This window comes from Mus pahari, chromosome 9 (assembly GCF_900095145.1).
Source record: "Mus pahari chromosome 9, PAHARI_EIJ_v1.1, whole genome shotgun sequence".
Classification (NCBI taxonomy): Eukaryota; Metazoa; Chordata; class Mammalia; order Rodentia; family Muridae; genus Mus; species Mus pahari.
In genome coordinates this window covers 84,890,895-84,906,747 of record NC_034598.1, presented here as the reverse complement: position 1 = coordinate 84,906,747, position 15,853 = coordinate 84,890,895, and the positions used below count along the sequence as shown (strand labels likewise).

The 15,853-nt window shown below is 38.0% G+C and overlaps 1 protein-coding gene across 10 annotated transcripts in view; it reads left to right on the top strand.

Annotated features, from left to right (window-relative positions):
* The window catches only part of Anks1b (ankyrin repeat and sterile alpha motif domain containing 1B), a 1,029,892-nt gene that overhangs the window by 128,298 nt on the left and 885,741 nt on the right, over positions 1 to 15,853 (top strand). For all 10 annotated transcript variants that reach the window (XM_021205751.2, XM_029542211.1, XM_029542206.1 and 7 more), the window contains exon 2: positions 9,873 to 9,953. In XM_021205751.2, coding sequence (XP_021061410.1) covers positions 9,873 to 9,953 — 81 coding nt within the window. The remainder of the gene's footprint in view (positions 1 to 9,872; positions 9,954 to 15,853) is intronic.

The following is a 15,853-nucleotide window of genomic DNA, read 5'->3' as shown; positions in this document are numbered from 1 at the left end:
ATAGGGGACTTTTGGGATAGCATTTGAAATGTAAATGAAGAAAGTATCTAATAAAAAATTGAAAAAGTGAGGAGCCAGGCATGGTGGTGCACGCCTTTAATCCCAGCTCTCGGGAGGCAGAGGCAGGCGGATTTCTGAGTTCCAGGCCAGCCTGGTCTACAAATCGAGTTCCATGTCAGCCAGGGCTACACAGAGAAACCCTGTCTCGAAAAACAAAACAAAACAAAACAAAAAACCCAAACAAGCAAGTTAAAGGAAAAAAAAAAAGGAAAAATACTCTGCAATCAACCAAATGTCAGTTCTTTAGAATTTAAATGACCAGGCAATGTTGAGAATATGGCTCAGTGGTACGTAGAGCACTTGCTTAATTAACATCATTAAGATCTTGATTCCAAATACCACAAGAAGAAGTAACAAACCAGCTAGCCAGTCAGCCATCCATCCAATTAACCATGCAACCAACGGACACACCCTATACAGCAGTGGTCCTCAACCTGTGAGTGAGTACCCCTTTGGGGTCAAGACCCATTCACAGGGATCTCATGCAGCCAGACTTTGGCTACTTTGTGGGTACTTTAATCTTCCACCCTTCTTCAACCTCTTCTTCCACCCCTTTAACTCCTTAACTCTAGATAGGAAAGAGAAAAAGGAAGACTACATTATTGTTAGACTACTTCCTGCTGATTATGGGCATTGAGTTCCTTGGGTTAAGTTTCATCTTCACCGCTAGAATATCTAATTTTTTCTTGTTTCTTCTTTGCACATGACTACTTAACAAACAGATCAACAGCAACCAACCAACAAACCATAACCCACCAATCACAACAACTGCAACTCTGCCTCTCAAGATCCTCCTATTTATACCCTGTGGTAAGTCTGCAGAATTCCAAACACACAAACTATCTGCAGCTGGGAAAAATCACAGCCCTGCTAAAGCATGAGGCAAATCATAGTCAGCTGCGGTGGACCATTTGAAGCAGCCCCATATCCCACACCTAAGATTAACACAGATTCCCATATTATGTCTGTGGTTTTCAAAGAAACCAAAAATTTCACTTCAGTCACATATCAGAGAGACTTCATATCAGGTATTTTAAGTTACAATTTATATCAGAAGCAAGATTATAGTTGTAAATAGCAATGTCCCATTGGTCCCAAGAAAGCATCTCTTCTAAACAGCAGTTCCCGATTGGCTGGCAATGTCTATGATGTCAGCCATCCTCGATCTCTCAGGCAGTCCTCAATTAGGTCCTCCTGCAGAAGGTGCCTCTGCGGCTGTGGGCCCCGGCAGCCTCCTACATGAATAGAATTTAAAAACTGATGCCTGTATGAGCACTTCACATGCTTCATAGCATGCAGACCCCCCCCCCTCCCAAATCCATGTGTTGTTCATGTTCTTTTCCTCTTGCTGCCTTGGTTTCCCGAATATTTAGACGTATCTGAGCATCTTGTGGTTAGGGCTGTTATTATACCTACCTCTAATAGTTTCCTGTTGCCGATGTAGTAAATTATCACAAATTTAGTGGTTTAAGCCTTGCAAGTCTATTGTGTTATAGTCACAGATGTTAGCAGATCTCAATGGGCTAAAACCAAGGAGTCAGAAGGGATGCGTTATCTTTGAGAGGCTCTAGGGAAATATATTTGTCTTGCCCTTCCCAGATTCTAGAGCAGTGGTTCTCAAGCTTCCTAATGCCATGACACTTTGGGATACTTCCTCATGTTGTGGTGACACCCCCCCAACTATAAAAGTATTTCATTGCTATTGCCTAACTGTCATTTTCCTAGTTATGACTCACAATGTAAATATCTGATATTCAGGATACCTGGCATGTGGCCCCTATGGTGGTGGTGATCCATAGGTTGAGAACTGCAGGTCTAGAGGCTGGTCACATTCCTGGGTGCTTTGTCTTTTACTTTTATAGCCCAGTGACCAGTGAGGTCTCTCTTGCTGTACTCTCTATGGCTCTACATCTCCTGTCACCCTCTCTATTTAAGGACATCTTTGATTGCATTGGATGCCTCTGGATAAGCCCAGTTAAAGTCAGATGATCAACAGTTTAATTCTGACACTGGCCTTCATTCTTTCTTGCCCTGTGACATGTCATCTTCATCGACTCTAAGGATTAGAATGTGGATTCGTGAAACATCATTATTGTGCCTTTGACAATACCTCTGACTTACCATCTAGGAAGCGAACACAAGGGTAGAAGGAACAATCACCATCGAATCCATGGTGTGTGATCACGGCAGGTTCATCTCCTCTGTTGGTTTGTTTTCATGCATCCTGTTAACTTTGGTGGGCGGTGTGCGTGTGTGTGTGGGGGGGTGGCTGGGAGCATTGTTTTATATTTTTACCACCAATGACAAAGTTAAAAGCAAGTTATCATGTCTAGTCTTGTTTCCATGAGGGCTCTGTCTAATGCTTGGACTGGTTACAGATGTTCACATCCTGAAATGGTCTCTGTGGAACCTTATTAGATATATAGTGAAGAACAAACATGGGTGATGTGATTATTACTTGAGCTGTTTTCTGCTCACAGCCAACCTATTATGTACTTTGCTATGCGACTACAATGAAAAATCCAATGTACATATTATTCATTTAAAATTTTTGGTAATATAATTTTCCTATTATGCTCCCTAAAGTGTTAGCTTTTGTGTAATTGTTTTTACAGACTAAAATATGACTGTACGCAAGAGCAGTAAGTCATATTTTTTATCTTTTGTTATATCTTCTCAAAAAAAGATATTAAAACACCTTAAGAAATTGGGACTCAGTCAAATAAATACTTTATTTTTTAAGAATCCAATATTTTAAGTCACTTTTGGTAAAAAATTTTATGTTTGCTGTAGCAGTCTAATTCTGTCCACAGAGCTTCTTGAGTCTCTTCTGTTTGCTTCCTCTTTATGCCTGAGAATACTTATGTGACCCAAAGTATATAGAATAGGTATACTAATTACACACTTACTGATATCACATCATAAGGAAATTTATCTGAATATGATTATTCACATATATATGTAATCTCTACATATAGTTTTATTATTTATCAAGATCTATAGCAAATTTCATACTAATGCAAAGGATGTGGTTTTATTTTATGTGAAGGATTAAAACTAGGCTCAATATGTGGTACAGTACAATATGAACCTCTTTAGTGTTTTTGGAGTCGATTGATATTTTGCTTTTATGATCATCAGTGTGCTATTGCCACCTCACAGAAATGCATAGTGTACAATGAGAGTACATTTAGGGCCATTTCAGAAATACTTGGGAATTCTCTCCTAATTCCAAGTGAAAATGAATTAATGAATTTTAAATAAGAAATTAGCCAGCTACCTAAATTCCAAAAACCAAACATTTCAACACAATACAGTTGAGATATTTACTAATTAGAAGCTTCTGTGCTGAGGAATGAACATAGGGAAATACAGAAGTTTTTGTTTTCTGTAATTAAACCATCCTCTGTCTATAATAGCAGAAAACTTCGTATGTTCAGTTAAAACACCATATCTCATACCATGAGTCTGAACCAAAGTATTTCAGACAGTACTTGCTGTCATGTGTAGTGTGAGAGCATGTGTTGTCATGTTTGGCATGAGAGCATGTGTTGTCATGTTTGGCATGAGAGCATGTGTTGTCATGTGTGGCATGAGAACACGAGTTGTCATACGTGGTATGAGAGCACATGTTGTCATGTGTGGTGTGAGAGCATGTGTAAAAGTGCACGTTATTTGTTCAGAACCAAGTAATATCTTGAAATGCATCATGAAACAGTGCCTCTAGAAATAGCTGGAACTCATTGTGTATTGATTTTGAATTAATTTTTGGTTGCTGCACATTCAGAAACCTTTTACTATGGCATTTTCCCCATCTGCCTTTATTCAGTTGTGTGCTCCCATACGAGGTTATGCCCTATCATATAAGAAGCTGTGTTATACGGATCATAGTGGCAGATGCCTTTGATCCCAGTACTTGGGAGGCAGAGGCAGGGAAATCTATGTGAGTTTGAGGCTGGCCTGGTCCACATGTTGTGTTCCAGGACAGACAGGGCTATATAGTGAGACCTGATCAACAAAAATAAAAACAAAAACAAATAAGAAGAGAAAATAATAATAATAATAATGATAGAGAAAGAGCCTATAAAATGTATGTAAGTATCAACTGTATCTGTATAATATATACTGCAAAGAGGAATTTATTAGATTGTCTTATCCAATAAGGGCTGGAGTGTTGAACACAGTGGCTTTCTGTAGGCCGGAGGAGCAGACGATCTGATAGCTTTTCAGTCCAAGAAAATGAACGGCTCAGCAGTCCCAGTCTAATCCTGAAATTCTGGAAGTTTGCTAGAGAGTATCGAGTCCACATCAGCTAGAGAAGCTGGAGTCTGACAGCAGTGGAGGATGGATCAGCAGAGTAGTGTTAGAGACACCCGCTCAAGAAGAAGTAAGGAGCTGTGCGCATGCTCCTTTCCCTTGGGATTTCTCCTTCCGGGTTGCCCTTTGAGGGTGGCTCTTACTCCCTTAGGTTAATCCTGCCTGGAAATGCCGTCACAGAGGGTGATGGCATGTCTCCTATCGGCTGTTGGAAGCATCACGGTGTAACCTTTGATTTTTCTTTTCCTCTGGCCCCAATAATAACATCAAACTGCCCTGCATTATGTAATATGAAAGTCTCTGTCCACATTAGGCCATCCATCATTGAAATAGTCAGAGAGCTTATAGGGCTCTCTCTACTAGTGGCCTATTTCCCCAGCTCCAGAAAAGCTCCAGAAAAAGCTGACACACTCTTAGGTTGTTCAGAATGGATTTTCTCCACAGATCTGTGAAGACAATAGCAATGATCAATTTGCAGGGATATCTATTTCGTACATCTCATTGGCTACACATGTATATACTGGCCCAAGAAACTCAGGATCACATTTAAGGATTATCCTCTTCAATCTGTAAAAACCAAAGAAATGGTTTCATGCATGTCCTGGCCATCTGAAAAGTTCAGTAGAAAGCTCTCTTCATAGGAACCTGGTTACATTGTTACATGGACTACAGCCAAGGGAATGGAGTCTTTGGGGGAAAGTTTTGATCTCATTATAGGAAAGCGTTGATTTTGGGTAAAGAATGGTGACAGGAAGATTTTAAAATAATTTGGAAGTGCTATTTTAGTCTCTATTAGAATAAGATAAGGAATCTGGATTTAAAAAAAAGACTACATATGTAATAAGATTCTCAATTCTTTTCCACGCATCTGCTAAAGACACTTATTATAGGAGGGACACATTTTTAAAAAGTTGGAATGAATGGGCTATTGAGTCAAGGCGTGAACTTTCCAAAATCAAGGTTTCCTTTTTAAGTTTTTAGTTTGAGGTTTGAGGCCTGGATTATTTATAACATTCAAATGTGTAGAGATGCTCTGAGGCTATGTGGAAGCCTGCCTACAGGCTCTGTCAATAGGTGCAGCTGAATTTAGCTTCCTGGCACATATGCTAAATTTCTATTCTCAATCTCCTTGTTTGTAAAAATATGTGCCTATATTCATTCTCCTTAGAAAAAGAGACACTCATTAGAAAAATTTCAGGTTTCTATTATAATTAATTTTTTTGTTGATGATGATGGAAGTGAGATTTCAGAGGTAAATGGAATATATGGGACCTGCGCCTTATTTAAGCAATACATATTAATGCCCTTTCCCACTAAATACTTTTAAGATTTTAATAACATTCAGAATATTAAAAAATTGGTTTATTTATAGCATCTTATTATTTGTTTCCCTCTATTGTGAGAGTGTTCTGAACAACACAGGGTTCTTAGGTAGCTTGTCTGAAATCAGTCATTCCCCAAAGATACCACAGCCCTTGAATTCCTGCTAATAGAGGTATCTCACCACCTGCATGTCATTCATGGTAGGAACATCAGCCATGTGGGAAGCTAACTATTTTCTATGTGGTTATCATCTTTCAGAGATTTTCCTTTAGCTGTAAGAATTTGAATTTCCCCACTCAGCTTTCTCAATTTGCCACTATGTACCCAATAGTTCAGGATATTTCTTTCATTATTTTCTATTAAAGTCAACTGTTCTCATATACATTAAAAATACATACACAAATAAATCTTTTAAAAAGGAGGATTAGAGAGATGGCTCAGCAGTTAAGATCACTCCCTGTTCTTCCAGAGGTCCTAAGTTCAGTTCCCAACAACTGCATGGTGAGTCACAACCCTCTGTAGTGGAATTTGATTCCCTCTTCTGGCCTGCAGGAATGAGTGCATGCAGATAGAGCATTCATATACATAAAAACACATGAATAAATAACACTTTAAAATTAACTGTCAACGCAGTTTCCTTTCTGGTCTCTTTCCAAGACCCATTAGAGAAGCTGTCACCTTGAAATGCTGACCTTGTTATACCAGAGGTGTCAAGTTGACTGCAGAACTAATTCCAAGTTTCTTGGAATGTTACGAGTCTCCTCATAATCTGAAGCAAACCTACCATGATGGTTATTCTTGGTTGCCAACATGAGCAGATTTAGCATCATCTCACAGACAAGCCTATGGTGTGTCTATGAGTGCACTTTCAGAGGGAATTGGTCAAGGAGGGAAGATCACCTTGATGTGGTGGCAGCAGCCCACGTGGTAGGGTTAAAAATGGAAAAAGTCAGACAAACCCTGCCATCGCCCTTCTCAGTTTTCTAGTCTGTTGAGATGTGAGCAAGTTCCTGCTGTCCCAGCTCCAGAATCCTGCGGCTATGCCTTCTTCACCGTGATGGGCGGGACCCAAACTGTCTCCTGATACAAACCATTTCTCTTCTAAGGTCTGCATGTTAGATGTTTGGTCTTCCAGTGTCTGGCTAGTTCACAAAGGGTGGTGTTCTCTGTGCTCATCCCATCCTGTACCAAGTGCCAAGGTCTTTCTTCCTCGGTTCAGGATATGTCTTCCTCTCCATTAACTATATGTGTGTGCCACACTGGGCTTGGTCATCTGTTGGTTGATAGGCATTTAGGCTGTTTGACTCTCTCAGCTGTAGGTGAATAATGCTCCCAGGGCACACTGGAGTGTAGTTATCTCTATTGTCATGATGTTAATATTTTAGTATATGTTCAGAAGTGTGATTGCTGGGTCATATGAAGTTCTATTCTTAAATTATATTAGAACCTCCACAGTGTTTTTATGGTGACTATATCATTTTTACATTCTAACTAGAAGTATATAGACACTTCTATTCCCCACACCCTTAACAAGCACTTTTGTTGTTGGTCTTGTTGTTTTCAGGAACAGTTATGAAAAGAATGAGAATAATCTTCCTAATGCTCGTATTAATATTTCATACTGTTTTAGATTAGTGAAATCTATTACTGATGAAATCTGATAATGAAATTGTATGCTTTTTCATATACCCATTGTCTATTTTATATTCCCTTTGGAGAGTGTGTATTCAAGATTTATGCTTATTTTACATGGCTTATTTGTTTTCTTTGCTGATGTGTTACATGATTTATAATTTCTTTTACTGATGTGTATATACGTGTGTGTGTATGTGTGTGTGTGTGTGTGTGTGTGTGTGTGTGTGTGTGCGCACCACGTGTGGCACAGGTGTCATTAAAGGGCAGAACAGGGCAGCTGTGGAGACAGACTTAGATTACATGGGTGCTGGGAATGAAACTCATGGCCTTTTAAGAGTTGAGTGTGAGACTTTAATGACAGAACTCTAGCTCTGTTTTTCGGTTTCTGAAAAATAAAAGATGAGGTTACCAGTTTGAACCTTTCTTTTCATCTAAATCAGTGTTTTAGCGACACAAGTTCTTTGGGCACACTTTAGTTGCATATGGATAGTTTTAGTATGTAGTGTTTAAGTCAGATTAGAAAGTAAAGTTTAGTGTGTTGTGTTTTAAGCTTAAAATACTTTGCAATTTCCTCTTTATTATCTTTGACTTTGATGTTGCTTCGTTGCTAACACTAGGGCTTTCCAGACACTTTTGTGTGAGAGATTTCTAATTTAATTTCACTCTAGTCAGAGAATAGATCTTTCTTGATTTGAATACTTTCATATAAAAATGGGACCGTTTTATGTTCCATAATTTACTGTGTTTTGATAATATCCTGAGTTTATTTGCAAAAACTTTTATTATTGTTATTATGGCATAAAGGGTTACATAAATTCCAATTAGGTCAAGTTAGTTGATAATATTATTTAGTTTCATACTGATTTCCTTTTTATTTCATCAACTGGGAGATGTTTTAATCTTTTTTCAGACATAGGTATATATATTTTTTGCAGTTGAGCTAGGTTTTATTTAATATATTATGAAGATCTGTTGTTCTATGCTTTAAAACTACCTAAGATTTTTCTGTACTCTTGTCAAGTCGTTCCCTTAATGGTTATGAAATGGCCCCTACTGTGTTTTGTGTTTTATGTGTGTTGCAACCTCATTTGGATCAGGTCTGCTTTCTCTATTACGAAGGTCATTTAGGTTTCTTAGCTCTCTCTCTCCTGTTTCTGTGTGTTTTATAGAGGATCAAAACCTGGGACCTCGCATATGCTAGGCAAGTCTATACTTAGCTGTACAAGCAGCTTAGTAATTTAGGGTTTTTTATTAATTTAAATTTATTAATTAAATTAATAAAAATTCATCATTTAATTAAATTTAATTTATTTAGTTAAATTTAGGGTATATTTTATTAAATCTCACTTTCCATCTATCTATCTCTCTGTATGTATGTATATGTATGTATATGTATGTAATGTGTACATATGTATATAATATGTATGTGTACATACTCTGTATATATGTATGTATATATGTATATGTGATATATATGTATGTATGTATATGTACTCACTTATGCATATTATCTATTCATATGCATATTTTCCTATATGTATGAATGTGTACCATATCTATTGTCTACATTAGACCTTTTATTCTTTTGAGACAGGACTTTAGATGTAGCCCTGACTGTCCTGGAACTCCTGTGTAGACCATGCTGGTCTCCAAATCTCAGAGATCTGCTTACCTCGGCCTCTTGAGTGCTAGGATTAAAGTCACGAGCCACCATACCCAGTCAGACTATGCTTTATAAGGAAAGATTGTTGATTATGATTTTGTGTTTTCATTGCTTATCTTAGTGTGTGACCTAGAGCTAATGCATTATAAATAATTCATGAATATGAATTTGTCGTTAGCTAGTATCTTTTCTAATTTCATTATCAGCATGAACGTAAGATAAAGTCACTCTCTCTTGATCTTAGACAAGTGTCTTTCAATGCTTTATTGACTCCAAAGGCTAAATATGATTTCTTTAATTGCAGTGATCAAGTATAAAATGAGTCCTTTACATAGTTACATGTTAGCTCCAGAATTTTTTTGTATAGTAAAGTCAATGGTAAGGGCGTAATTGCTAAGGGTCTTCTTGTGGTTTTATATACACTTTCTTGGCAGTGATAGAACAAGAAGAGTTTAAGTCTTTCCAGAATGTGAACGTGTGTTGTCATGCACATAAAATCTCTTTTATGTAGGGTTAGTGCATTAATAGAGTGGAGGCAAATGTCACAGGTCCTTAGTTTTTAACACAGTACTTGAGTGTTAATACTTAAGCAATAATAGTGAGTAAGAGGGAAATTTTGGACCCAAACTCAGTGCATGGCAGTGAACATATATTCAGTAATATATTTTTTGAAGATGCTGACACTTGCTGTTTAATTTCTATACATCAAGTAAATGAAGTTATTCTTTGGGGGTATGGATGAGGGATGCCATTCATTTCGTACAGAAATGCAGTGTTCGCATGCTACACGCCGCCTGCTGCGTGACTATGTGGTTCTTGCTCTTGAAAGCGTGACTCTGTAACTGTTAACTCTGCGCTTGTGTTTTGTTCGCAGCATTTGGCGAGGTCCCAATGTGAACTGCACAGACAGTTCGGGTTACACCGCTTTACACCACGCAGCCTTAAATGGACATAAGTAAGTGCCACTTATCCGGACTGGACATTTTACTGATTTGGTTACATGTGATGACATTAACTGTATCTGTTGATGCTTTTCTCATCTCTCCAGCCTCCTGGCTGTAGGCAATTTAGCAAGGAGGCACCGGATGATGATACTGATAAATTCAGCTTGGTAGGAGTATCATTGGGCGTGAGTGTGTTCAGAGTGTCAGTTCAAAGGAGGAGTACACAGTATCATCACAGGAGTGATGGAAGCACGGAACATGCTAATCCTGTGTAGTTTTAGGAAAAGGACAGGATAAAACACCACTGCTTACCTTCTCGTGACCTTTGCCTATGCCAACTCAGATGCAGGAGGGGACTCTTGCCACCACCCTGCCCCTAGAGGACATGGGTACTTATGTGATGTTTTCTGCCATGTAGAATCACCTTTCTCAGCTCTAACCGGTTTCATCTTATGGGATCAATGTTTTAATTAGTATGGTAGTTTATGCAATGGGGCATGAGAGAACATATAACTACAACCAGCACTTCATATCTGTATTTTGGCTAGGTAAGCTAAGGTTTAGTGCTTAGATGTGATGCATTTTCTTGGTGTCACAGATGTTCTGTCTTTTGCTACCATAAGAGAGATGTGCCCTTTTCTGTCTCCCCCGCTCCCTTTCTGTTTTTCCTTTGCAGGAATGATGCAAGTTCGTTCCCAGGCTTGGCTCTTTTTATTTTACTTTAGAGTTTTGCGTGGGATGTGGTCCTCAGAGCATGCTCATATCCCAGCATTTGGGAAGCACAGTCTGGATTAGGAGTTCAAATTCAACCTTGGCTACTTTGTGAGTTCAAGGGCAGCCTGAGCTTTATGAGAAAATACACACACACACACACACACACACACACACACACACAGTTGTTTCTTCCCACCTAATATTTATTTAAATTTCAAACGCAGAGGCCTTACTTACACTTGATTATTACTTTGGTGGCCATAAAACTCTTAACTTCAAAAAGCCCTTACAATTTTTGCATTATTTATTACCCTTGCAGTTTTTCTCTTAAAACTTATATAAATCTAACCTCATCAGTACATTTAAAGAGTCATCTGAATTTCATAAAATGTTATAAATTTGGTCTCCCATTGTTTATATTCTTAGCACTGTATCACTAAATCACATTTGTTTTTATCTGTTGCTATTATATTGCATTATCATATCCCATCTAGCTTAGAGTGTTTCGTTTTGACAGGATTTTTTTTCTATTGTTAAGTTGCTTTTCTATAGAATTCAAATATGTCTGTATGTCTGTTTGTCTGTCACTATTTTCTTTCTGAAGATGGGTTCTTGCCTGTAGCTCCCTATCTTGTCTCAATTTCATGACCCCTTCCATGCCTCTGGCAAACTGGGCTTGCAGATGCAAATCACTGTGCCCAGTTCACAGGTCTCCTCCAAAAGGGAAACATTATTTATTCTTCTTGTATCGGGATGATGAGATTCCAAGGCAAATTTTAATCAGTTCAGACCACCAATCATGATGTTCCCTTTTCATTTAGAGTTCAGGTTCCTGGTGAAGGTAAACTCTATGAGGCCTGCCTGACACTTACTGTCTTGGGGCTCACTTCTGAGTAACACCCGTTTCTTGTTTTGTTACAATGTCACTTCTCAAGTGTCTGAAAGCAAGTTAGGACTTGTAGCCTTTCTAAATTTTCAGAAAACTTATTTACTGAACATCGTTGATTTATACACAATGGCCTGGGAAAACATGCCTGTTTATTTCTATTCTCAACATTGAAAGTGAAGATAATTTAAAGGAACCCAACAGTAATTGTTAAGATTAGCATAAAGAAAGTAGGGTTCAGCTAGGTATTTTTAAGCATCCTATATGATGAACTTGTTTATCAACCACTTTCAGTATCATCCTATGGATATATATGCTTTGGAAAAAGTAGGAAAAGTGTCTAACCTGCTAATTATATTTAATATGTGTTATTAGTAACACTGCTAGGCCTCAGTTCAGTGTGTATCAAATACACTGGCTAGCTAGTCTTCACTGGTCTTTCAATTACAGTTCTGATATATATGTTTCGTATTAGTTGTTTCTCCATTTTGTATTGTGATGCTATAATTCTGAAATTTGGATTATAAAGCATATATGTTTAAATTACTTACAGACTTCTACACTTAGACACCACTTATCCTCCTCAAATCCACTTATTAGATAGATGGACAAAGCAGGCCGTTTTGGATAAACGATGAAGTAGCCTCTTATATTGTAAGGTGGGGTTGTACCGAGACCCTCAGCATTCTTGTTATAGGTCTACGCTTTTTTTTCCTTTAAAGATGTATTTATTTATTTTATGTGAGCACATGTTTTGCTGTCTTCAGACATACCATAAGAGGGTATGTGATCTCATTACAGATGGTTGTGAGCTACCACGTGGTTGCTAGGAATTGAACTCAGGACCTTTGGAAGAGCAGTCAGTGCTCTTAACCGCTGAGCCATCTCTCCAGCCCACAGGTCTATGCTTTTATCAGTTTTCCACGTTACCACCTTCTGTATTTAACTTCTTCCTGGATTTTCTATGTAACACTATATATTTTTGAGATATCTTCCTATGTCATCAATTAGTATTTTCCCATCGAATTCTAACTAATACTGTCTTAGGTTAAAAAAAAAAGTTATTTCAAAGAGAGAAAAATATCATTAAAGGTAGAATGGACTGATACTTCTTTTGTTTGCTATTGTATCTTGGCATAGGTCATCAATTTGTTGTATTTTTCTCCAGTAAACCTTAGCAGGAAATATAAGAGTATATTCCATTCTTGTTGCAGTTGTTATTTTTATGCATGCGATTTCTAGGCTAGAGTTTGCGGACTCACAGAGCTAGGAAGGGTGTCCTGTGTTTTCATCTTTTGCTTTCCGTGTGATTTTCCCCCACCCGCACTGGGTGAGCATCCCTAAGCCATCACTCTGGAGATTGAAACCATTTCCTCTGTGTTGGTGTGTTTTACCGGAGCCCTTGTTCATCGGCTAGCTAATTCACAAACGGAGGAGCATTTTCTCCCTGTGATGCACCATTTCACACTGAACAGTTCATCACCAGTCAGCCAGGCCGGACACAACAGAAATTGTACTCCACTGGTGTTTTCCTGGGTCATTTGCAATTACAGAATAGAAAGTCATTACCCTCAAATGGCAGAAAAATCATGGTCAGCAGGACAAAATGGACTAGGGATGTTTATCAGCAATTTACACTCAAACATGAATCCCTTAATTCTCTTCTGAATGACAGTGCCTGCCCCACCCCATGACTTTTCCCTCCTATACTTCCCTACCTGCTTTGCTTACCTTCTTCCACTCCTCTTTCCTGTTTGACTCTTCTTTCTTCCTGTGTTCTGTTGTCTTATTTTGTTTTGTAAGTAATTGGTTAATAAATGCCCGGAGTGGAAATCAAGACTCCATGTATGCTAGGCAGACCCTCTGCTCCCATGGTACACAGACCACTGACAGTTCCCTTGTTAGGCCCCTCCCTCTTTGTTTCTCTCCCTTCCTTCTTTCTGCCTTTTCTTCTCCCCCTAGTCCCATCTCTCTTTCAGAAGTGGTGTTTCTTACAAGCTGACTTTGAGAGACTCGCTCTTCTCCTGTCTCTGTCTTACAAGGGCTGGATCACATGCCCGGATATTTTTTTTTTCAAAAAAATTTTCTTTACTTTTCTCAATAAGATTTTTTATTAAACTTAAGTACTTATATTTCATTTTCTTCCCCTTCTCTAATTAGTAAATTGCTCCTTACTTTCCTTAAGTCTTATTTCTCAAATGCTATTGGATGTGTTGTCTACAACTTGGAGACTCTTTAAAAATAAAAGTACCAACGAATTATCTTTCTTCCTTGGTGATATGCATGGTGTGTAATATGGCATGTGTGGAGTTAAGATACTTCCCACTTTATCTCATTTAGCACTTATAGACTCTAGTATCTAGAATCTAAATTGTATGTTAAATTGGAGCTAGAATCCAGAGAGGAATCTGTTTATAGTTTTGATTTCTTGTTTTTTTTTTTTCTTATTTTTTTCTTCTTAAATAAAAGTGGGAGTACTCTACAATTTTTATAATCAGACACCCAGAGTTGTTGGAATAGCTGGAAACCCCTTTGATTTAATTGTTCTCCCCCCCCCAGTCTAGAAATTGTAAGTGTGAGCTTATTTTATAAAGAAGTGTGGGCCATATGTCCTCCAGGTTCCTGGGCATGCCCAGCACACCTGAGACTTTATTTTGCTTTGAGGAGAAGCAGGTGGCCTCTGGGAAATCTGGTGTCCAGTCTTACGAGGTTTTGGCTAGTTAATGCTGCAACCAGACGAAGCTGCTATTTTGAGTCCTACTGACAAGCAGCAGGATAGAATGATCGTCGTGTGATGATATATGGAATCTTCATGAGAAAACAGGGGGAAAAAAATGAAGTTGGCACAACCAACTGATTGCTTAGAATTTAATCTGAACTTCTTCAAAGATATTTAATATTAATCAGAAATGTTTCCATATTTATCAGAACACAAATGTAAATGAGAGTGGAAAAAAACCCAATACTTTTAAAATTTGTATTTTTACCTGAATTTACATATATCACATGCAAAATAATTAAATTATTTAAGTTGGAATACTTTTGATTTAATTTGATACTTTGTTTTTGTCTTTGGTAATAAGATGACTTTTTCTTTGACCTCATGTCTTAGTTAGGGTTTCCATTGCTGTAAAGGGACACCATGATCAAGGCAACACTTAATAAAGACAATTAAATGGGCCCAGCTTAGGGTTTTGGAGGTTTAGTCCATTATCATCATGGCAGGAAGCATGGGATTATGTAGGCAGACATGGTGCTGGAGGAGCCCAGAGTTCTTCATCTTAATTCAAAGGCTTCCAGGAGAAGACTGGAATTTGTTTCACAGGAGGTGTAGCTTGAACATTTAAGACCTCAAAAGCCCTGCCTCCAGTGACACACTTCCTCTAACAAGGCCACGCCTTCTCCAATAAGGCCACACCTCCTCCAAGAAGACCACACCTCTTCCAAGGAGACCACACCTCCTCCAATAAGGCCACTCCTTCTAATAGTAGCTCTTCCAATGAGTCAAGCATTCAAACACATGAGTCTATGCAGGGCCAAACCTATTCAAACTACCACACTCATCTACCACATTTATATTAGGATTTCAGATCACCTTTTTTGGTGTGTGTGTTATGTGTGTGTGTGTTCCTTTCTGACAAAGGTAAACTCTTATGAGGCCTGACATTTACAGTCTTGGACCTGACTCTGAGGTACATTCTTTTTTTTTTTTTTTTTTTTTTTTTTTTTACAATCTTACCATACACAGTCCTCAAGTGTCTGAAATCAAGTTAGAACTTGATAGCATTGAATTCAGGTTTCTTACCTGTGGCTGAGTCACTCTATTAATCTTTGACCACAATGTCAAATGCTGGCTATTCGAACCATTGTTACTTTATTTGTAAAATGCTTCCTAGTCTCAGGGACATTGCAGTGTAATCCAAGGAATGAAACAACACCAACACCCTTAGTTGTTTACCTTCCCTGACTAGGGTATTACACTTAACCTAAATGAAATAAAAAGTAATAATACTGAGTTGGTATTCTGTTACTCTTCAAATATAGATATAGAAATCACTTCCAATTTAATTTGCTCTTAATGAGCCTGTATGGAAAAGGCCATTTAATTAACAGTAGGTATGATACAACTAGATGTACCATAAGACAGATTAATGACAGTTTATTAATGATAGTATTTATTGTGTTTACAGTTCAGTAAAACTGCCAGGTATTTACTTGATTAAAAGTCAAGCTTTATATTTAAAAAGAGTGTTTTCTTTCTTTCTTTCTTTCTTTCTTTCTTTCTTTCTTTCTTTCTTTCTTTCTTTTTTT